Raw genomic sequence first — 19,667 nt, forward strand, 5'->3', positions numbered from 1 at the left:
GTTTTTTTGCTGCACACAGCAAATTCGTGTTTTTGTTTTCTTCGTTGTTTTCACTCCTTGATAAATGAACCACTCCACTTATTTCTAAAATTATTTAGTCCACAAACTGAGATTTCCAGTCATCATTTCGCCTGCCTCCCGCACACTCGAGCATTCGAACAGAATTCTCAAGGATTTCTAGGACGACAACAACAACGAAGAGATTACAGGTGAGCTGGCGGGCAGTTAATTGAGCGCCAAAATGAGTCTAGGATTTGTATGTACATATAAATGAATGGTTGAATGAATGACAGTGTGTATGTGATTGTGACTGTGCCTATTGCAATCAATAATACAACAAAAAAGCCAACCAACCAACAATCTCACCCACATTCGTCCAAGCTACAAGCAATGTGTAATAATTCTTAACGACAACAGTAACTGCTATAAATATAAATATATATGTATATATACATTTGTATGTTGCGTACGATAATCAACCCAAACGATGCGTCAATTCCGTTTATGCACCCACATCCGGCTTGGGCCTACGCTAAGTAAATGATAGGATTTTTGTCCTTGGGCCTGCGTCATATTATAAGCCCATTGCCTACTTGGGCCACATCCAATGCATATCGCGTGACCTTTGGCTCTTTCACGGCGGGACTAGAATATGCATGTGTATACAAACTATATATGCATATACATATATAAATGGAGAGTATATATATATATATATACTGTATAAACATACATATGTGCCTACTTAATTAAATTGGTCTAACGGCCAATGGCGAGGCGCCCCTTTTTTGGGGGAGGCCTCAGGGCTCCATTTATGGCGCGGGCACGTAGTATGCAACGAAAGCCGTTAGAATAGCCTTATAAAAAATTCAGCAAGTCGCAGCAAAGCAAGCACAAAAATGTTTTGCTTGTAAAAAGCATTCGCGGCCCATTATTCAGTTGACGCTATCTTGAAACGTTCGAGGAGGCATTTCTTTTATCAAAAGATACGCTTCGTTGACATAGCCTAATATACTCTGTGTGTGTGTGTGTGTGTGTGTGCTCTTGTGTGTATATATAATATATATTGTATATCTGTAATTTCGTTATCAACTCTCATGCTTGCGACTGGATGTAAAACAAAAGACGTGAATATGTCTGTCGCAGGCTTAAGGCAGAGCCTATTGCTCTGGAGCGTTGACTACTGGAATCTGGAAGGTAATTGATTTAACTGCTCTGATAGACAACATTTGATTTGATCGTTGAGTTCAGTTTTCGTTTTTGTTTTGATCCTCAGTTGAAGTTTCACTTCCACTTTTATGTTTATTTTTACAATTACCAATTCAAATGAGTTGAACTTGAATCGGCCAAAAGTAATCCCGTTTAACCAACTCTTGTAGCTGTGATGGCGGACAATGTGTTCAAGTCGCACGATTTCGGGTTACGCGCTCAAAAGAAAATACTATCACGCATGGCAACGAAAAACATAGCGAAAACTTTTATTGACGGCACAACGGCCTCGCTCTTGGATAATCTCTACAAGCTGTGCATATTGCACACGAACAGCAAGCCGCAAGCTGAGAAACTCTTGAAAAACATCATCAAAATCGTCATCAAAATTGCAGTGTTACATCGAAACAATCAGTTTACCGAAGAGGAGCTAAAACATGCGGAGCTCTTTAAGCGCAAATTTCAGGTAAACTTGACATTTTTATCGATTTTTGTCGTTTATTTAAAGTGTATTAATCATTTATTTTCTAGAACACACAACTGTCCATCATATCATTTTACGAGTTGGACTTCAGCTTCGATCTGGCATATTTGCAAAAGTCCATCAGTGAGTCGCATGAGGCGCTCAAGCAAATTGTGCAGCCACATTTAACGAACAAGTCAATAGGCCGCATCGACGATGTGTTCAATTTCTTTGGCGATGCGTCGCTGCTGGAAACGGCATTCAAACCAGATTCGCCATATCGCGAGGTGATGGGCAAAATTGTCGCAGATATTAATTCGGCCATGGAAACGGGTGATTTGTGAACTGAATGCAGTCAGATGCTGCAAAGCTATCGCAAGAGGGGCTATTATCAAACCAAAAACAAAAACACGAAAAGAAAAAAAGACAACATGAAATACAAAAAGCTAGTTTAAAGCCTACACTGTCCAACAAAAAGAAAGTTAGAAAGCGGAAGGTAACAAGAAAAACAAAGAAAACTCTGCAGGCAAAAGGCATATTTTAATTGAATTGGTGATATCACTATTAACACTTATTAAGTAGAAGTCCAAAAACGTCCAGATCGATTGATTTATTCTAAGACAATGTTAACATTTTTGTCGTTTAGATTGTAAGTGAAATGCATTTCGCCAAAGGAATTCACAAACAAACAAACAAATAAGCAAACCCACAAGCAAAATACTTTTATTATCAATATATTGTAATTGTATATGTAATAAGTGTGTAAAAGTCTGTCTGTAAATGTTTTGTGTGCGTCTGTTGTGTGTCTTTGATGTGCACAGTGTAATTTAATGTTTGATACTTTTTGTCTGTTTTGATACTCCAAAGCTCGCTGCTCTTCAAATGCAATTATATACTCGCTAGATATTGTACAAACTATTGGATGCGTATATATGTATATACATATATGTATTTATGTACTTAATTAACCACCCATTTTTTCTGATCTCCACACAAGTTTCCTAGCTAACCTAAACTAACCTAACCACCACGCAAGAGAAAACACAACACGCATATTAATAACATATTGTTAGAAGAATGTTAGTTATAATACACAGATATCAAGAGTTGTTTTGTGCTAAGTTAAAAAAACCTGTTTAACATGTGTATTTCTTATTATGTATTCCAACCTCGAAGCCAAGGGCACCGGGGGTCAATAGCCTTAAGCATTATTTATGATATTTTTGCAACACAAATATATTCAATGTACCCAGAACATATCAAATTGATATACCCAATATCATAATTATAAAACTCTTGGCACATATTTATGATATTACTACATGTAATGGGATAAAAGTTATAGCCGTTTAGTTGATTTTTAAACACATACATATTTATTTGTTTAAAAAACAAATTTACGTTGGCTTTCACAATAAAAAGCAACAATTATAATTATAAAACTCAACTAAGCCTCTTATTTTAACATGCCACACAATCTTACTCGGCTCGCTTCTGCTCCAAGACGGTATCAGCCTCCAACTGTTGCTGCTTGAACAGCTCGATGAGCTTCTCGGTGGCCGTTTGTGGCACATCGAGCGGCTGGGACGCTTCGCTGGTGGGATATGTCTGGTTGTGGGCATCGGGTGAGCGCAGTAGAAATGGCGTCCAAGGACCTTGAATTGATGGCACATCTGTGTGCCACATTTTGCGTAGACGCAACGAGCTGGAGCTGCCGTTTTGTGTCTTCAGCAGGTCGATCCACTTGGAGATCTCAGTCTGTGTGCTATTACGAACGCTTAGCCACTCGCGATCACCATTTACTGAGGGAGTGGATGAATTTACGAATTTATTCATTAACATGTCATTTCTATAGGAGATTCTTTGGCTTACAGTATTCACCCACTAGGACAGGGGCGCGGTGGCGTCGGGGCTTTACATAGACCACAATGCCTGGATTCTCTTTGGCAAAGTCCACCAAATGGTTTTCAATGAAATCTCTATTTATAAATGTTGGGCATTTAATGTAAATAAACACAAAAAAAAAAACAATTTTATTTGTTGCTTACCGCATGCCACGGCTGGAGCCGTTGTTCTTGCAGAATTTCAGTGTAAGGCGCTGCAGCTGACAGACATAGCGGCCCACTCCGTTTTGAAGGGGTGCGCGCGGGAAACCGGATTTGAGAAACAGATGACTATTTGACATTTTGAGTGTTTTTCTTTATTTTCAATTGAAATTCAACTGCCGTTTGTGTTTATTAAAAAATTTCTCAATATTCGCAACCAAAAGCGACGTAACACGCCGCGAACAAATATCAGCTGTTTCTGTTGCTGTTAGTACTGACAGGGTTGTCTAACTTAACGAAACTTCATTTGAAGGTGCGGTGTTAAAATAAGCTAAATAGAGTGAATCAAAAACATAAATCGAAAGCATTTTTAAACACATTTGCATTTGTTAAATGTTAATTATTAATCTTAATTTATTACAATTGCCACCATATTTATATATAAATATGTATACAAATCGCATAAGCATTGACAGATATTGAAAACCGGTTATTATTATTATCTGTGTGACACTGTGCACCGAATGCACAGCCGAACAGCCCTGCACAATTTGCGGCTGATAACGGCGAAGAAGCGGCACAACAGAGAGCGAGAGAGAGAGAGAGAGGCAGAGAGAGTGTCAATTCAAATACAGCAGCAGCGTCGCGTCGTTTTTCTTTTGCTTTGGAAAAAAGAATTAGAAAACGTGCAACGTGTTCGTGGAGCTCGACCTGTGGTCGCGTTTTGAAACGATTGCGGCGTGTTGGCTTATCAGTGAAATAGCTAAGCGCAATAATGGCCACGGTGAGTGAAAATAATCAAATACTTGTGCTTAATAAATGCCAATTGCATTCATGTAAACAAACAAACAACATTTGACAGACTTTTGCAGGTTCAAAGTACCCCAAGCTCAACGCTGATGATGATGATGATGGAGACGGCGATGATGATGATGGGGAGGAGGAGGAAGAAAATTCCGCAGAATCGGGCTCGACCAGCTCGTTTAGTTTGCAGGAATGCATTAACGAGTTTCGTGCTCGCCGCATCAGACGCGTCTCCACCCAAAGTCGCGATCGAGAAATGCTAGCCGAGGAAAAAGCAGCAGCAACAGCACCACAGCCACCCCAAATCGCTGCCGACGCACATCTAATCAACCAGAATCTGTGCAACAAGGTGCAAGAGCGGAAAGGCAAGCCCTGCAAGAATGGCTTCTGCTATTGCTTCACCAGCGACAGCGGCGACTGTGCGTCCACAGCCCCGCCACGTGACTGGCACGTGCGCCAGCACAAACGCAGCAGGCGCCCCGAAAGCAGTAAGGTGCGTGTTCCCTTTCCATTTTTTAAACATAAAATTCGTTATTTGCTGTGTTTTTTTGTATACAGCCGCTCCAGAATAATCTAAATGCTCAGCAGAGCCAGAGCCAGATTCAGTCACGTCGTCAAAAGCAGCAGCCAGCTGCTCAAACGGAGCGAGCATCCACTGTTTGTGCACCTGGCCCAATGACTGCCGTGAGTAGTCTGCGTGCTGTGGGCGAGGATGCGCCGCTTATACACATTATACAGGAGCTGCGCGACAATTGCGTTATTTCCGAGGTGCGCGTCAACAGGCAGAAGCTGTCCAGCGTCAGTCGCTCCACAGCGGCAGCATCGGTAGTTACAACAGCCTCCAAGCCTAAGCCAAAAATGCAGCAAACTGAGTGCATTGACTATATGCCCTCAGCGCCCGCATTGTCCAACATTAGCGAGCAGGAGACACCGCTGGAGGAGGAGAGTGAAGCATTTCGAACGGAACCAACCGCCAGTGTGGCAACAGGCAACAGTTTGCACTCGACACGTCGCAGTTCACGTCGTAGTTCCAGTGGGGGCGGTGGTCGTTTGCTGCAGAAGCGTCTCTCCCTTGGCCAGGTGAATTTCAAGGCGCGCAATATGGAGCAGCCGCCACCGAAGCCTCCGCGCCGCAACGCACAGAGTCTCGATGGTAAAATTTCGTTATCATCGTTGACCTCGACGACGCCGTCGGTGCGCGATGCCGAACGTGTCCTGGATGAGTTTCTGCGCAAGCATGGCGTCCAGCTGCCAACAACTAAAATGGATAACCTGCCAAAGACCAAGAGCACACGTAAATCCTATCCATTGGGTAAGTTAAAGGAGAACTAATAAAAATAGATGAACTGAAGGTGCTGGTTGCTAATCGTAGTTAGTTTAAACATTAAATTGTAGAAATTATAGAAATAAACGTTTTGCTTACAAATTTTGATTGTTTTAAGCCCTTCGCAAAGGGTTTCTTGACTTGACAAAACATGTGTAACTCGAGAGGATGTATGTATCTATGACATATCTATGCATATTCCTGCTCACCATCAAGAGACGACTCGATATAGCTAAAAGCTTTCAATTGCTAGTGACACGTTTAAGGCCTTGGCTCTTAATCGGTTGCATATGTCTGTCTGCTTGGTACTATATCATAAAGTTGTCATAGGAACAATTGTTTTGCAACAATCGAATGGCCAATAAACAAAATCATATAGCAAAATGTATTTATATTTATACTTCCATATTCTTATTTAAATCTAACAATATCCCCTTCAAATTGCAGCTGAAGTTGAGAAACCAATGCGTGGAGTTCCGTTGCCGCTTGCCACCTGCCCCTCGCTGAGTGACATTGAGCGTGTGGTGGAATCCAAGCGTGGAGCACACTATGCCAAGAATATACACATGGTGAGCAGAAAGAACGCTGTGGCCGATAAGCCCATGAAGGAGATTATGATCGGCTGGACAGAGCCAAAGATCAATGATATGCTGAACTACGATGGCTCAAAGCAGGCACAGTTCAAGACACATGCGCCACAGCCAGCACCACAGGTGGTGACAGGTGGCAACATTGGTTGGCAATTGCCAGTAGTGCCCAAAATCTCGCTGGATATGGTGGATGGCGTTAGCGAGAATCTCGCCGTCAATATGGATCAGAAGCACACTCCGATTAAATACCCCCGCTTGCCGACGGGTCACAAAAACAGCAGCAGTCAGAAATTCATTTGGGGCGAACAGTTGCGCAATCTGTCACCTTGGAACAAGCGACCAGGATTGCGCAGCAAGTCACGCAGCTTTCTTAATAATTCCAAAAAGAAAATACTGCGCTTTGTCTCCCCGAAAAAGTGCAACCGACACGAACAGGAGCAGCAGCATCTGTGGCAAAGAATAAGACAACAACCCACTCCTCGACTGTGCACAGTGGGTGTGCAGACCTCCAGTTCGCAATTGCAACTGGATTTGCAGTCACAATCCCCGCCAGGCAGCTATCATTCGCCTGTACAGACAACGCCCTCAGCCACCACCTGCTCCACTCGGCGGCGTGAGTACAAGGATAGCTCGGAGCAGCCTTATTTTGATTTCGAGCGAAAGGTCAAACCACCAAAGCCGCCCAAAAAGCTACCGCGTGCACAGCGTCCACGCAAGCTTGACTTTCAGGGTGGAAGCACAGCTGCACCCGCTACATATCGCTCATATCACAAGGATCTCGACCAGGATGTGACCATCACCAAAATGGGCTATCTGCTGGGCAGCATACGCGCCAAATTGGAAGCCAGTGATGAACGAGCACTACGCACATTTCGGGTAAGTTTTCGGGCATCTTTCGAAAAATGTTGTACACTTAATCCTTGAATGATTTGACGTCCCTAACTTAACTTAAAGTCTGCTGGGAAAGCGCGTGCATTTACACGTAAGAGATTTTTATTAGGCGAAACTATATAAATGCTAGGCTAGTGCAAAGACTGCGCCCAGTGCGTAATGATCCGAACCGAGGTAGTGATTGGGTATGTTGCCCACTTTGGCACAGCAGTCAATGGTGGGCAACCTGTAGATGCTCAGCACCTGCAGCTGATGTTTGCTTAGCGGGCAGACGGAGCGCAGGATGTAGTCAACGGTGATCCAGTTTTCCTGAAACGTTGAGGCAGTGCAGTCACCATAATCAAGTGGCTCCAAGTTAAGCGCTGATTCGTTCGCATCCTTGACCGTTAGCAACTCTATGGGCGGCGAGCCTATCGGTGAGTTAAAGTCACCGGTTAGAATCACAGGGGTGCTGCCTTGACCTGTGCCGGGCGGCTGATCCGCGGCGAAACTATGCAATTCGGTTAGCAGCTTGGACACTTGGGCACAGCGCACATCGTCGCGTTTCGGGTTATAAAGCAGATGTGTGGTGGCTATGATTACCTCCTTGGGCTCCTCCTGCGGACAGTGTTTTTGCTTCAGTTGAAATTTGGCCAAAATCGCCACATTGCCACGATTCAGCAGCGGCACACTTGAATCGTAGAGTTCCACGCCTTGCTGGCACACAAGCCTGAATTTGGAGGCATCGTAGATGATGGCACAACCGTCTGTGCGGTAGTCTGTCTTCTTCTTATACACATACTCGAGGCGCTTGCCGCTGCTCGCTGTCAGTCGCTGCACCAGCATGGGCAAATGATTGTATTGCATCTCCTGGAGGCAGAGTATGTCCGGATTCAGTTTGCTGATCTCGCGTTGCAAGTTATTCAATCGCCGTTGCCAGGTCAGCCACTCCGGTTTTATATTTACGTACAGAAATAAATGCTCCATTAGCAGATCCTGGGCGAGTATGTTGTACGATAGCAACTTAATTCTGGGGAATGGGTTAGCCTCGATATTCGGTGCCAGCATCCATTTCCGATTGTAATCGTAGCTCTGTTCCATTTTTTGATTTGCTGGGCGCCTACAGTATGCACTGCTACGTAAGATTTGTAAGCTCATGTTAAAGCGTCGCATCGAGGATTTGGACATTTCACTCAAGTGCAGGGCCAAATGCAACAACCTAGTTAAAGTTTCCTCTTTCCGAAAAGAAATACAATCATAATCAGCTGTGTTTTTGTGCCATTCACTGTGTGCGGTTAAATTGCCATTCACTGGGCGATATTTAATTGTGGTATTAGTTATCGATAGCGCGCGTATTTTGTAATTGCACAAAAAACTAACATTTTGTATGCTAACACATAGTAATTGACCTATATTTTTTCGCAAGCGATGCTATAATTTGCTGTGCAATTGAATATCAATGTGAAACATTTAAATATATTTACAGGAGTGCTCACATTTCCCCCACTTGGAGCATACGGAACTGCCAAGTGATAGTTTCGATTGTACTGATGGATCCAGCACTCAAGTGCTCGTGCGTCCGGCAACAACAGCGCTGCGTCAGCGTCGTGATCTTGACCGGGAGCCCATTTATTCAGAAATTGAAGAGGACTGCATCCGCATTAGCGGCAGTCCACACTTCGATGTGAGAACCGCTGCCCAGCAAGATGTGCGACCGACACCGACACCCACTCCCACGTCCACACCGACAACAACGGCAACAATAGACGAGCCAACTCCCATTTCTTCGCCTCTGCCTCAAACTGTAGATCCAAACGCATTGTATGCCCAAGTGCAAAAGGCCAAGAAACCAGTACAGACGAAGACTGCGGCACAGCCCAGACCGTTGGGCCAATTTCTACAGGAATCGCTTATAAATGGCAGTTTCTTTCAGTTTATGCCGCTGCCAGATGAGCCGGTCAGCGATACATCCTATACGGTGTCCACATCAAAGTCTATTAATCAAGCATCCGAGCAGCCGACATTGCCGATGCATCAGTCGCTGAACAACATAAAAGAAAAGCATTCGCCGCCCAAGAGTAATCGTAATCTGTCCAAATCGGAACTTTCGCTGCAGCGTAGTGAGATATTTCTGGAGAATTTGTGTCGCAGTGAAATGGTGCTGGATCATGACGATAATGTGCGGCTGGAGAAGGTGCAAAATGTAAGCGCTGAGTTAAACTAACATTTCCAGCTCGTTATAACTCGATAATCTAACTATTTGCAGACCTGCCTCACTGCGTCTGCAGACGCTGGGGGCTCGAATGCGGATGATGTCTCTTATGATATGCCTAATGAAATCTATGGCGACTATATCATTAAGGACGGCAATGCCAGCGGCACTACTGGCAGTCAATATGGATCGGTTCAGCTTGAGCCACCGCCTCCGTCTTTTGATAATCAGAGCACACCAAAGAAGCAGAATCAGCGCTTTACGACTAAGGTAGAGATTTTTGTTGATTCCTATTAGCATAAATGACTTTTCACACTGTATTTATTCACTGTACACAATCATCAATCCCATAAACCACATTACAAATATAAGCTTCTCGCATAATTAGCTGTACAGCAAAAAAAAAACCTTTCCTGCTGATTCTTTGCTTTAATCTCAGCTTCAACTTGTTAATGATTAGCATCCATTTGTTATTGCTTGCGTTGTGCCCTTTTTTCAGCCCTCGCGTGAGCTCAGCATTGATATAAACGATGGCCCTACGGTATCAGGTCGTCCACCAACTGTCAGCCACAGTTGCCCGACGACTCCACACCAGCCCACGATGCCCAGCCAGGTGAAAAATGCGCACAGCAGCCTCAGCGAGCTTGCCGAGAGGCCGCCCAATGACAGCCAGTTGCTGTCGGTGAGCACATTGGCGCGTTATCGCCTCCTCAAGGATGCACTGCGTCGTTCCTATCGCAAGGGCAAGGACTTCCTACTGGCCGAGAAGCAACGACTGACGCACAGTCTTAGCTTGTCGCGAGATCAATCCAATCAAACTGAAGGCGAACTGGACAGCAGCACCTATTATGCCACCTTGAATCTGGACTCGCTGCTCAACGAGTCACTGACCACAAATGAGCAGCTCGCACAGGCAGTTAGCATTTGTCGCCAAATGCCCGAGCTGGAAATCTCAGCCGAAATGGTGGAAGCGGAGCGTCTGCTTCTCTTCACCACGCTGCGCAAAAAAGCGCCGCCAGCAGCAGCTGCTGTGCTAAGCGAGGCAACATTGGCAGCCAGGCAGCAAATGCAGTGTCTACTCATTGATGCTCTGCATTTGCCGGTGAGGGCTGATGTCAGCCAGGACATGTTTTTCAACTCCTACTACATATGCACCATGGAGTGCGAGGGTCGCATACGTTCCACACAATCGATCGAGTGCCAGAATGGAGCTGCAATCTTTCGCGATTGTGGCCTGGAGTTCTTTAGTGCTGGTCAAGCGGAGGCAATGGAGCTGCGCTGTCAGATTTTTATGCTGCGTCTGCGCAAGGTTTCAACACTGACGCTAGAGCCGACCAAGACGCTGCTGGTAAGTAATGGCCAAGGATTTATAAGCACATCTGTACTCATAACTTGATCCTTATCTATAGAAACGGGGCAGTGGCAGCCTTGGCTCCGCCTCCTCCAATAACTCCTCACAGTGTGATCAGATCGTCTCGCGCTTTCGCCTACACGCATCCTTCATGCTCAAGGCCAGCGATCTTGGGCCCTACGAGCTGGTGATGAATGAAACCCAGCCCAGTGACAAGCTGTGGCTGCGCGCCTCACGCACCTGGCAGCTGCCGCTGACGCCCCACACGAAATCCTCGAATCTACTGCCACAGATTTCGCTGAGCGGTCGCGTCGAGCTGCGCCTGCCAAAGAGCCAATATTCTGGCTATCTTAACGTGCAGGATACGGATCCGCGGAACAAACACAACTGGAATCGTCGCTGGTGCACGCTCAACGGACTGTGTCTCTCCGTTTGGCAGCACGAACACAATCTCAGTGAGCAACCACCGCTGCTGGCCATGCAGCTAGCTGATTGCCGCCAGCGGCAACTGGATGTGGCGCCACGCGAGCTGTGTGCACGGGCCCGTAGCTTCTGGCTGCAGTGTCCCAACTCTGAGGCATTTTTTGCAGCCGACACGCAGTCTGAACTCGTCGAATGGATGCGGCAACTAAATGATACCCTCGAATTTGCCAGGCGTTGGTTAAGTGCCTCTTAGTGCCTCTATTGGTATTGTTAAGCTTATTGTATCTCCTTCATATTATATTTGTATATGTTCAGAATAAGATTTTATAATTGTTTTTGGTTATTTAAGGGTAAATTGTTGACTTTGTCATGCTAATTTTAAGCGAATATATCTTCCCAATATCAATATCTATATATTATCTAGACATATATACCATATATACTTGCCGATGTATTTTAGTCAAATGCTTTGTCTAGTCAAAGCTGCACTCATATTAATTGGGGAATCCCCCCGCAAGTTGTAAGCATTCCGGAATAGCCTTAAGTTAAATCATGTCCCGAGTTCATTACACCTTAATAGTTTTTCTTGTGTGTAGGCTTTAATATATGCACAACAACAACAACAGTTTATTACATACATAATTTACATGGATTATAATATAATAAAGATATAGTACACATTTATATATATATGTATATATTTGTGCGGGTTACAATATGATACATACTTGTAAGTGATTTATTTATATAAGTTTTAGATGCATTTCAATGGTGCATTGGTAATTCTCACGCCCACGCATATTTACGTATTTGATAGTTATATATTTAGATAAGCTGCGTTGTAATTCCATTTGCTTCATTACAGTGCAAAACATAAATTTTGAGGTTATGTTTGTTGTGGTATTTGTTTGTCAAGCAATTTACATACTTATATTGTACTTTAATAATTACTACTATTGATTTTAATCATATGAAATAATTGTGTGTGTCCGTGTGTGTTTTCGCCACAATTACTATTTGGTTTTCTGTTGCTGCTTTTTAGGGGACCGGCTTATTGGGATCTATAGATATTCTGGTAGTTCATAACTGCTATTAACTGTTTTCTCTTTTTGGATATGCCGTTCGTGTTTCAGAGTCTTTCGGGTGCTGACAGTGTGCGTGATTTGGTGACCAATGCCTCAAGCCAAGACATATTTCCAAACGCGATTCGTTTGATGGTTGGTGCCCGTCTCTGTCACATACAGCGCCGAACCATTAACGCTGACGGCTATAGAATGTGGATTCTTAAACTCGCCCCAGTGGCCGATAATGGCCTCGGAGCGTGGATCTATGGTGAAGCCACGTACCGGTAGCATTGATGTGGGTCCATTCACAGCAAAAACAATATCGCCATAGCTACTGACGCCAAAGACGCGACCCAGATCCGGCTCCTGTATGGTGGCGGCAGGTTGACCCTCTCCATGCGATGACTTAAGGCCAGCTCTGTGAATTTTTACAACATGCGATTAAGTTCAACTCAATTTTCAAGAGATAGTTTTTGGCAACTCACTTGGGGCACACAACGCGCATATTCTCGCGATCAGCAATGCAGAGTAAATCCAAGTGTTCCAGCAATGTGATAGCGTGTGGCACCTGCAACGACAGGAACTCTACAAATAGATCGAGTTATACAATTATGTTTCTGGTCAAGCTCATTACGTATACGCACCGGGTGGCTGTGGAATGCTGCGTAGCAATTTTCCAGCTGCATTGAATTTGAGTATGCGGCTATTGCAGTAGCCATCGGCGATAAAGAACTGAAAAAGAGAACAAATTATTTAAATAATTCAGGAATGCGGATTGAATGGGAGCCGAACTCACCTCGCCGGTTGTAGCAACCGCAATGGAGGTTGGCTTGCACAGATGCTTGACGGAGCCACCAGGCCGGAAACGCTTGCCAATCACAAGCTGCGGTTTGCTCTCAAAGGGCCGGAACTGTTGCGAGAAGAGAATTATCAAGTGATCGTTGGCAAGCCAGAACTCTTCAGTTATTAAAAATAATTCTAATTCTATGTTAAGATCATAATACTCAATATGTGTCTGATGCATTTAAGATGTCTAATATATGTACTGTACATTTTAAATATTGGACTCGAGAACCAACCTTAAAGGCTTGATGCATAGCCACATCGGTTATCCAGTAGTTGCCGTGTGCATCAATAGTCATGCCATGCGGCATGTAGAACATATCGGAGCCCCAGCCAGTCTTGATGGCGCCCGTCTTCGGATCCAGCACATAAATGGTCTTCTCCTTAATGGGCCCATATTCGATGAGATAGTAAATGTTGCTCTCGTTGAAGGTGCTGCAAGCGACACACCCACGAACAATCATTTATTAATTGTGATGTACACACAAACACTTGTTACTGGACAGCTGTTGACCTACTTTACGTCCCAATAGCGGTCGGCGCGATGGAAAATCACTGGATTACCCTCGGGATCCACAGAGACGGCAGTGACTTGTCCAAAACTGTGCTGATCGGTGGGCCAATTCTCGACGAGCACTGGCACAGGCACACTGGCCGCAGGTATGGGCACATTGTCATAGCTCCGTTGATTCTGCAGAGCCACTTCATCGACCACCAACGGCACCTGCTTGGTCTACAATATAAGTAGAAACGGATGGTTAGCATCAAATTGCAGAGATTGAAGAGGCGCAACTTACCTCCATGCGGCGCTTGATGAGCTCCCTGACCTCGTCAAAGAACCTTTCATTGAGATTTAAGGCAGCCGCTTCTGGCAGGTGGTTGCCACAGACGGCAGTCAGTGCACCAAGGCCAAGCGCCAGCAGCGCTACAAATGAAACGTGTCGCATTCTGAAGATCTGCCGTTTATTTGCACGATTTATTCAGTTATAGTTTGCGATTTATTTTTCACGATTTTCTTGGCTGGCAATCGTGTTGGTAGCCTTAACATCTGTTGGAGTTGTCTATATGTTGAGCTGGCAATAACTGAACTGGCTCGGGGCCAATACACGCACAGCACCTACGCTTTTCGCTTTCATTGCGAACGCATGCGCCTCGCCAGCACAGTGGGATGAATACACCGAAACCGATGCGTTTCATATGGCTGCTGCACAGTCATATCGTTGCCACCACTGTGGCACGCACACAGCCATACGCGTTTTGATTTAAAAGCCTTTTATCGATTTTCCAATTGCCCAAAAATGGGCGCAAAAAGTCAGACAACAATATGGCGGCTAAGTGCGAATGTTTATTTGTTTTTGTGTTTAATATTCACACAAATCGACAACACAACATACAAATACACTCACAGTTGCATGAATGTGTACAAGGCTCGTTCAAAGTGATTTGAAATAAATCGAGTTTATATTTATTTCGTGTGGATATTTGTTTTAATTATAATCAATTTATTAATACTATTAAGTATTCTCGCATTATTAGTGTGTTTAGTCTACTTTAGTGTTAACAAATGGGCATTCGATTGTTTAGAATATTAAGTTGTAGGCCACTTGGTAACTGGTTGCATACTTTCAACAGTCAGTGTAGCTGCGGTTGGTGCTCTTGTCGTTTTCGTTTTAGTGTTGTTATTGCTTTTGTTATTGCTGCTGCTGCTGCTGCGATATGTTTGACGTCACGCGCTCAACGCTCAACGGTGCCCAACGCCATTTGGGTCCAGATATAGCCGGTGTCCGTCATGGAGCAATATGCATTGTAATATCGTCCTGGCGAGCTTTAAGCACAGTAACTGTTATAATATAATGTCTTTATGACTAGGTTAAATCACCTCTTACCGGCAGTAGGAGTACTGTGGGCATTTGCAGCGAAAGAGATTCTGAAATTCCTCTTTGCACACCTCATTCCACCAGCAGGTGCGCTACACAGATGGCCAAAATATTTAGAATTCTTTTGAAATAGGCGAAAATTTTTATATATGTACCTCAGTCATGTAACCGTGCACACTCTGGTCCGAGTAGCGCTTACTCAGATGCCCTTCGTCATTGCCGTGCAACGGCGTCAGCGCCATTAGCAGCATCAGCAGCATGGGTAACCACCATCCATGTCCAAGCCCAGTTCTGGTCAGGCATATCGGTACGGGCAGCGCCTGAAAGCAGGCAACACCAAAATAAATACACACAAAAAAACGTTCAGCGCTTTATTTGGTCGCACCTTTTGCATTGCGTTGCGTTTCGTAATTGCGGTTTTTGTTATGTTTTCGCCACTTTTTCGCGTATCACATGACGATTTACAGTTACCGAAGCACGCACCGATACATATACGCGTTACACACACACACACACACGCACACCGATAATATCGCACAGACACAGCTGCATGTGCTGTGGCAAATTGGCGTCCTTTTTGGCTTTGGCCTACTTTTGGGCGTCACTCGGCTTTCGCTGAGCTTACATCGGCTACCACCATCCAACACGCACACACACACATGCGTGAATTGTGGACCATTTTGGGGGCTGCAGATGCAGGGCATAAAAGAACAGGGTGTTTCTTTTTATATGAAATAAATACATTCTATTAAAATTACAATTTATAAACTGGCAGTTATATTTTAACACTCCTAAATTGTGATTAACTTAATTAAAACCATGTAAGTCTCTAAAACATACTTGAAAAGCGATATGTTTAAGTAAATAGCATAGTAATAATTTGTTTCAACTAAACAATAATAAACAATTATGGCATATTTTGTACGTCACAGCGTTTGTCTGAGCAAAAGAGACGCGTCGTGACTCAGCAGCAGATGCCAAAAATAGTTTGAAAACTCATTTATTTGCCAAAGCATTTTAATAAGTGGCATCAAAAATTTCAACAGGTTTTCCTCCAAGCGAATAAATAAGTAACAAAAATGTAGGTGTTTATTTTAAAAGAAAAACAAAATCAACAAGAGTCGTAAATACGTTCTGGCAATTTCTGGTCTTTGCCTCCAAAATGGTTCGGTGAAAACATGTACAAACATTATGGCCAAAATTGTAGACGTTGGCTAATCATGGCAACTGAGAAATGTTTGAATATATATATATATATATATATATATATATATATATATATATATATATATATATACTCACTGTATATATAATTGCTTAAGAGTATTTGCCATATGGTTAAATTGTATCAATTTGCTAAATGAAGCCTCACCAAAAATTGCATTTGAAAAAAGTTTTGCGAAAATAAATTAAATTTCAAACACCATTTCCCAAACGGTCTGTGGATCATTTAAAATGTGTATAGAATTTTCCATGCATCGACGTCATTTCTGGCGTCGATGTCCTCCCCCATAAACAAAATAACAAACATGCAAATTCTTTTAAAATGATGTAGTACACAAATATTCCATACCCAGTATTAAATATTTATAATCTTTGCGCACAAGTTTTCTTCAACCATTTGAGTTTAGAAATAATATTCAAATTGAAATGAATTAATTAAAGTTTAGGATTCATTTAATTGTTAATTAATTTTAATTATTTGCTACAGGGTATACAATTTATGTACGATAATATATTGGGCCCAAATACGATATATACAGATCTAGTCATAAAGATATAATGCTTGTGGGTGCAAACTCATATGGATGACGCCCGGCTAAAATTAGATAGCAAATACATTTTCATATTTTTAGCACATAGAAGATGTAAACAGTGAGATGTTGCTATAAAGCTGGCCAGATTTTTGAAAAGCACCACAAAAACGCTTCAGCCGCGAAACGGAATAGACGCAAAAAAAGCGAGAAATTCAAAAGTGATCAATTAGCAAAGGTACATGGAATGACAAGAATAATACAAATAAAAACATATATCAGATACACTAGTTGTGAAGTGATTGGAGTGATGTGATTTAATTTGATTTCATTTGACTAACCGAAGATGTGCATTAACTGCCATTAGCTTTATCTTCTCTTCTTCTCACGCCACGTAGATGTCCGTAGTTCCTCTAATGTTCCGCGACTGGTGGGATGAGCTCGACTTTCCAATGCGCACCTCGCGCCTCTTGGATCAACATTTTGGCCAGGGCCTCAAGCGTGACGATCTGATGTCATCCGTTTGGAGCTCCCGCCCCACAATGCTGCGGTCCGGTTATCTGCGCCCTTGGCAGCGTTCGGCCAACAGTCTGCAAAAGCAGGAATCCGGCTCCACGCTCAACATTGACAGCGAAAAGTTCGAGGTTATTCTGGATGTGCAGCAGTTCTCGCCCAATGAGATTACGGTTAAGGTGGCTGACAAGTTCGTTATTGTCGAGGGCAAGCACGAGGAGAAGCAGGATGAGCATGGATTTGTCTCACGCCAGTTCTCCAGACGTTACCAACTGCCAAGTGAGTATCAAAATCAAATTTGCCTTCTAATTGGCCTGTTGGATGTTCATTTGAATAAATACTTTGTTTGTTTGTTGCTCAGGTGATGTTCATCCAGACTCAGTCACCTCTTCGCTTTCCTCGGATGGTCTGCTGACCATTACGGCACCCATGAAGAAGTTGCCACCGCCCTCATCTGAACGCCTGGTGCAAATCACACAGACGGGCCCCTCATCCAAAGAGGATAATGCCAAGAAAGTTGAAACCACATCGCAATAAGCGTCAATGATGAACGGAGGAGCTACAATTTTTTTACTTACATACACATATTATAATTAGATTAAGTATATATGACTAAAATATGGAAGCTTTTGTAATAAATTTAACAAATCAAACACCAAAGATTATTGCGTACTCTTTTTTTCGATAAAATAACATTCAATCTGCAAAATATGTCTGCCAATTATCTTCACTTAGCAACTCCTGCAAACAGCATGCAATAAAAGCGATTTATGGTTTCAAATAATAAAATATATCATTCTAAGATATATTAAGAATTCAAATTAAATTGCCTCTCCTCTCACAAAAATGTGTTGAATTTCGCTTTAGCGATATTTTGATGGTAGAGTTTTCTTTATCAAACAGAGACCGTTTATGCCAATTTATTCAATTAATTGCCTCACATACAAATATAAATACTATAAACTATTATTTAGAGCTCATGAAATCATTTTTTATTTGCATCAGGTGTCTTGTTGTCCGTCTTGGTCTTTAGATTCTTTAGTTGCTCCTTTTGCTAAAACAGAAATAAACACTCTGTATATGAATGCTATAAATACTCATTGAAATCGTGGCTAACCTGCTTATAGAAGAACTCCTCCTCGTGTGCCGCTTCCTTCTTGCCAAGAGAGCCGCCGGCTTCACGTATGGAGCCACCGCCGCCGCCGCCTTTGCCCGCACCGCTGCCAAGTTCACCCACATGCGACATTCTCAAGTGCCTACAATGTGGTTAATATAAATACATAATTAAATGCAATTAAACTATTAGCAGACGATATCTTATGCAATGCTATCTCGAATATCTTCGAGAATTTTTTGACATTTATTTTTTTAATTAAACTTACTGTATTTGTTTTGGATATAATCGCTGACTGAGACGGCTGAATGTAAACATATTGATTTATATAGCGGAAGCTTATATAGTATATCACTTTCACTATATATGTGCTGTATGACTTATGCGATTTATTTCAAGGCATTATGAAAATCTCAGCTGCTTTTTAACTGATTGGGAATGCCAACTTGCTTAAATCAGTGAAGACTTCAACGGTCCAAATTTAAATAAATTTGAAAAGAAACGATGCGATGAGATGCGATGATGTGGATGTGCAGAAAACAAAATTTTAAAAACAAAAACTGAATAAAAGGCCTACATTCGTTTATAAAAACGAGTTAGGAAAAGATTGCGTTCGCAGCCTATGAATCCTCCTCTTCAGTATTACCCGGGATCTTGCCACGATTATTCATAGCCTTGAAGCACTCGGTGCTCTGTTGGATGCAATAGGAATAACTGCGAATGTTATGGAATCGTATAAATGTACTTGCCTCATTCAGAAAAAAGGCTTCTTCATGTATGTCCTTGTTTTTGTTGGTACAAGTGGTGTCAGAGAGGGTTGCGTGATCTAATGTTCTTTGGTATTCCTCCCATTTACGCAAAGAGTCAGCGTTCTTTGAGGTTTCAATATGCTTTTGTATGTTGGACATTAGCCCATGATTGACAGAGCTAAAATATTCCTCTTCTTTAATGCCACCTTGCATCTTTCCTAGGCCACCGCCCAACAAGATAAGATTTGGCAAGTTGCTCTTTGACTCTGAGTAACGTCTATTAAAATAAAATATTGGTTATTGGTATATGCACAAGAAAACACAAGAAACACATATTAAAAAATCTGGCTTACGCGAAATTTAGGTTGAAGGCTTTTGAGCGTAGAAATAAGCCAGCGGAAAACATTTTTTCGTTTCAATATTTGAATGTTTTTTGTTTTTGTAAGATTTTATAATGTTTCC

At 42.8% G+C, this 19,667-nt stretch overlaps 9 protein-coding genes across 12 annotated transcripts; 3 read left to right on the forward strand and 6 right to left on the reverse strand.

Annotated features, from left to right (window-relative positions):
• The first annotated feature begins 55 nt into the window (after window positions 1-55).
• On the forward strand, window positions 56-2,424 carry LOC6561251 (tumor necrosis factor alpha-induced protein 8-like protein). 2 transcript variants are annotated; one of them, XM_001986736.2, is made up of 4 exons: window positions 56-209; window positions 1,126-1,197; window positions 1,380-1,675; window positions 1,741-2,424. In XM_001986736.2, exons 2-4 carry the CDS (start codon window positions 1,134-1,136, stop codon window positions 2,014-2,016), a joined length of 636 nt encoding a protein of 211 aa, XP_001986772.1. In that variant the 5' UTR covers window positions 56-209; window positions 1,126-1,133; the 3' UTR covers window positions 2,017-2,424. The 2 variants fall into 2 exon arrangements, with proteins under 2 accessions (XP_001986772.1, XP_032590657.1); XM_032734766.2 differs by lacking the exon at window positions 1,126-1,197 and having other exon boundaries at window positions 57-209.
• Window positions 2,425-3,107: 683 nt separating this feature from the next.
• LOC6561252 (39S ribosomal protein L43, mitochondrial) lies at window positions 3,108-3,971 on the reverse strand. Its single transcript, XM_001986737.3, has 3 exons — window positions 3,721-3,971; window positions 3,545-3,651; window positions 3,108-3,474 (listed from the first exon to the last, which is right to left on the reverse strand). Exons 1-3 carry the CDS (start codon window positions 3,855-3,857, stop codon window positions 3,152-3,154), a joined length of 567 nt encoding a protein of 188 aa, XP_001986773.1. The 5' UTR covers window positions 3,858-3,971; the 3' UTR covers window positions 3,108-3,151.
• A 418-nt stretch (window positions 3,972-4,389) lies between these two features.
• On the forward strand, window positions 4,390-12,018 carry LOC6561211. Of its 2 annotated transcripts, XM_001986738.3 has the most exons (8): window positions 4,390-4,501; window positions 4,580-5,014; window positions 5,080-5,833; window positions 6,293-7,311; window positions 8,792-9,508; window positions 9,572-9,787; window positions 10,017-10,865; window positions 10,927-12,018. In XM_001986738.3, the coding sequence occupies exons 1-8, from the start codon at window positions 4,493-4,495 to the stop codon at window positions 11,542-11,544; spliced, it is 4,617 nt and encodes a 1,538-aa protein (XP_001986774.1). In that variant the 5' UTR covers window positions 4,390-4,492; the 3' UTR covers window positions 11,545-12,018. The 2 variants fall into 2 exon arrangements, with proteins under 2 accessions (XP_001986774.1, XP_032589933.1); XM_032734042.2 differs by lacking the exons at window positions 4,390-4,501; window positions 4,580-5,014; window positions 5,080-5,833 and adding an exon at window positions 6,166-6,230.
• Window positions 7,411-8,552, reverse strand: LOC116804947 (protein angel). The gene has a single exon (XM_032734043.2). It carries the CDS (start codon window positions 8,491-8,493, stop codon window positions 7,453-7,455), a length of 1,041 nt encoding a protein of 346 aa, XP_032589934.1. The 5' UTR covers window positions 8,494-8,552; the 3' UTR covers window positions 7,411-7,452.
• On the reverse strand, window positions 11,872-14,283 carry LOC6561212 (peptidyl-alpha-hydroxyglycine alpha-amidating lyase 2). Its single transcript, XM_001986739.2, has 7 exons — window positions 13,996-14,283; window positions 13,717-13,931; window positions 13,435-13,633; window positions 13,152-13,265; window positions 13,000-13,087; window positions 12,841-12,940; window positions 11,872-12,773 (listed from the first exon to the last, which is right to left on the reverse strand). The coding sequence occupies exons 1-7, from the start codon at window positions 14,143-14,145 to the stop codon at window positions 12,470-12,472; spliced, it is 1,170 nt and encodes a 389-aa protein (XP_001986775.1). The 5' UTR covers window positions 14,146-14,283; the 3' UTR covers window positions 11,872-12,469.
• Window positions 14,284-14,523: 240 nt separating this feature from the next.
• LOC6561170 lies at window positions 14,524-15,534 on the reverse strand. The gene is made up of 4 exons (XM_001986740.2): window positions 15,461-15,534; window positions 15,231-15,395; window positions 15,085-15,167; window positions 14,524-15,023 (listed from the first exon to the last, which is right to left on the reverse strand). Exons 1-4 carry the CDS (start codon window positions 15,467-15,469, stop codon window positions 14,933-14,935), a joined length of 348 nt encoding a protein of 115 aa, XP_001986776.2. The 5' UTR covers window positions 15,470-15,534; the 3' UTR covers window positions 14,524-14,932.
• Window positions 15,535-16,980: 1,446 nt separating this feature from the next.
• On the forward strand, window positions 16,981-18,002 carry LOC6559229 (protein lethal(2)essential for life). Of its 2 annotated transcripts, none has more exons than XM_001986741.2 (3): window positions 16,981-17,067; window positions 17,228-17,621; window positions 17,704-18,002. In XM_001986741.2, the coding sequence occupies exons 2-3, from the start codon at window positions 17,228-17,230 to the stop codon at window positions 17,877-17,879; spliced, it is 570 nt and encodes a 189-aa protein (XP_001986777.1). In that variant the 5' UTR covers window positions 16,981-17,067; the 3' UTR covers window positions 17,880-18,002. The 2 variants fall into 2 exon arrangements, with proteins under 2 accessions (XP_001986777.1, XP_032591462.1); XM_032735571.1 differs by having other exon boundaries at window positions 16,999-17,067; window positions 17,197-17,621.
• A 226-nt stretch (window positions 18,003-18,228) lies between these two features.
• LOC6561209 (ATPase inhibitor A, mitochondrial) lies at window positions 18,229-18,843 on the reverse strand. The gene is made up of 3 exons (XM_001986742.3): window positions 18,725-18,843; window positions 18,460-18,598; window positions 18,229-18,396 (listed from the first exon to the last, which is right to left on the reverse strand). The coding sequence occupies exons 1-3, from the start codon at window positions 18,772-18,774 to the stop codon at window positions 18,328-18,330; spliced, it is 258 nt and encodes an 85-aa protein (XP_001986778.2). The 5' UTR covers window positions 18,775-18,843; the 3' UTR covers window positions 18,229-18,327.
• Window positions 18,844-19,069: 226 nt separating this feature from the next.
• Window positions 19,070-19,648, reverse strand: LOC6561210. The gene is made up of 3 exons (XM_032735572.2): window positions 19,559-19,648; window positions 19,206-19,482; window positions 19,070-19,148 (listed from the first exon to the last, which is right to left on the reverse strand). Exons 1-3 carry the CDS (start codon window positions 19,609-19,611, stop codon window positions 19,077-19,079), a joined length of 402 nt encoding a protein of 133 aa, XP_032591463.1. The 5' UTR covers window positions 19,612-19,648; the 3' UTR covers window positions 19,070-19,076.
• Between the last annotated feature and the right edge of the window lie 19 nt (window positions 19,649-19,667).

Source organism: Drosophila grimshawi, unplaced genomic scaffold, assembly GCF_018153295.1.
Source record: "Drosophila grimshawi isolate 15287-2541.00 unplaced genomic scaffold, ASM1815329v1 contig_1367, whole genome shotgun sequence".
Taxonomy (NCBI): Eukaryota; Metazoa; Arthropoda; class Insecta; order Diptera; family Drosophilidae; genus Drosophila; species Drosophila grimshawi.

Coding starts and splice junctions, on each gene's coding strand:
- LOC6561251 (XM_001986736.2), top strand. CDS start 1,134: ATGTCTGTCGCAGGCTTAAGGCAGAGCCTATTGCTCTGGAGCGTTGAC. Junction 1,198..1,379: donor TGACTACTGGAATCTGGAAG/GTAATTGATTTA, acceptor CAACTCTTGTAG/CTGTGATGGCGGACAATGTG. Junction 1,676..1,740: donor TCTTTAAGCGCAAATTTCAG/GTAAACTTGACA, acceptor TTTATTTTCTAG/AACACACAACTGTCCATCAT.
- LOC6561252 (XM_001986737.3), bottom strand. CDS start 3,857: ATGTCAAATAGTCATCTGTTTCTCAAATCCGGTTTCCCGCGCGCACCC. Junction 3,652..3,720: donor GGCTCCAGCCGTGGCATGCG/GTAAGCAACAAA, acceptor ATTTATAAATAG/AGATTTCATTGAAAACCATT. Junction 3,475..3,544: donor TGTCCTAGTGGGTGAATACT/GTAAGCCAAAGA, acceptor CCACTCCCTCAG/TAAATGGTGATCGCGAGTGG.
- LOC6561211 (XM_001986738.3), top strand. Junction 5,015..5,079: donor GGCGCCCCGAAAGCAGTAAG/GTGCGTGTTCCC, acceptor TTTTGTATACAG/CCGCTCCAGAATAATCTAAA. Junction 9,788..10,016: donor ATCAGCGCTTTACGACTAAG/GTAGAGATTTTT, acceptor CCCTTTTTTCAG/CCCTCGCGTGAGCTCAGCAT.
- LOC116804947 (XM_032734043.2), bottom strand. CDS start 8,493: ATGTCCAAATCCTCGATGCGACGCTTTAACATGAGCTTACAAATCTTA.
- LOC6561212 (XM_001986739.2), bottom strand. CDS start 14,145: ATGCGACACGTTTCATTTGTAGCGCTGCTGGCGCTTGGCCTTGGTGCA. Junction 13,634..13,716: donor GACCGCTATTGGGACGTAAA/GTAGGTCAACAG, acceptor TGTCGCTTGCAG/CACCTTCAACGAGAGCAACA. Junction 13,088..13,151: donor CGGTTGCTACAACCGGCGAG/GTGAGTTCGGCT, acceptor TCTCTTTTTCAG/TTCTTTATCGCCGATGGCTA.
- LOC6561170 (XM_001986740.2), bottom strand. Junction 15,168..15,230: donor TGCACGGTTACATGACTGAG/GTACATATATAA, acceptor CCATCTGTGTAG/CGCACCTGCTGGTGGAATGA. Junction 15,024..15,084: donor CCACAGTACTCCTACTGCCG/GTAAGAGGTGAT, acceptor CTGTGCTTAAAG/CTCGCCAGGACGATATTACA.
- LOC6559229 (XM_001986741.2), top strand. CDS start 17,228: ATGTCCGTAGTTCCTCTAATGTTCCGCGACTGGTGGGATGAGCTCGAC. Junction 17,622..17,703: donor CAGACGTTACCAACTGCCAA/GTGAGTATCAAA, acceptor TTTGTTGCTCAG/GTGATGTTCATCCAGACTCA.
- LOC6561209 (XM_001986742.3), bottom strand. CDS start 18,774: ATGTTTACATTCAGCCGTCTCAGTCAGCGATTATATCCAAAACAAATA. Junction 18,599..18,724: donor TTATATCCAAAACAAATACA/GTAAGTTTAATT, acceptor ACCACATTGTAG/GCACTTGAGAATGTCGCATG. Junction 18,397..18,459: donor AGGAGTTCTTCTATAAGCAG/GTTAGCCACGAT, acceptor TTTCTGTTTTAG/CAAAAGGAGCAACTAAAGAA.
- LOC6561210 (XM_032735572.2), bottom strand. CDS start 19,611: ATGTTTTCCGCTGGCTTATTTCTACGCTCAAAAGCCTTCAACCTAAAT. Junction 19,483..19,558: donor GCCTTCAACCTAAATTTCGC/GTAAGCCAGATT, acceptor TTATTTTAATAG/ACGTTACTCAGAGTCAAAGA. Junction 19,149..19,205: donor AAGCCTTTTTTCTGAATGAG/GCAAGTACATTT, acceptor TGCATCCAACAG/AGCACCGAGTGCTTCAAGGC.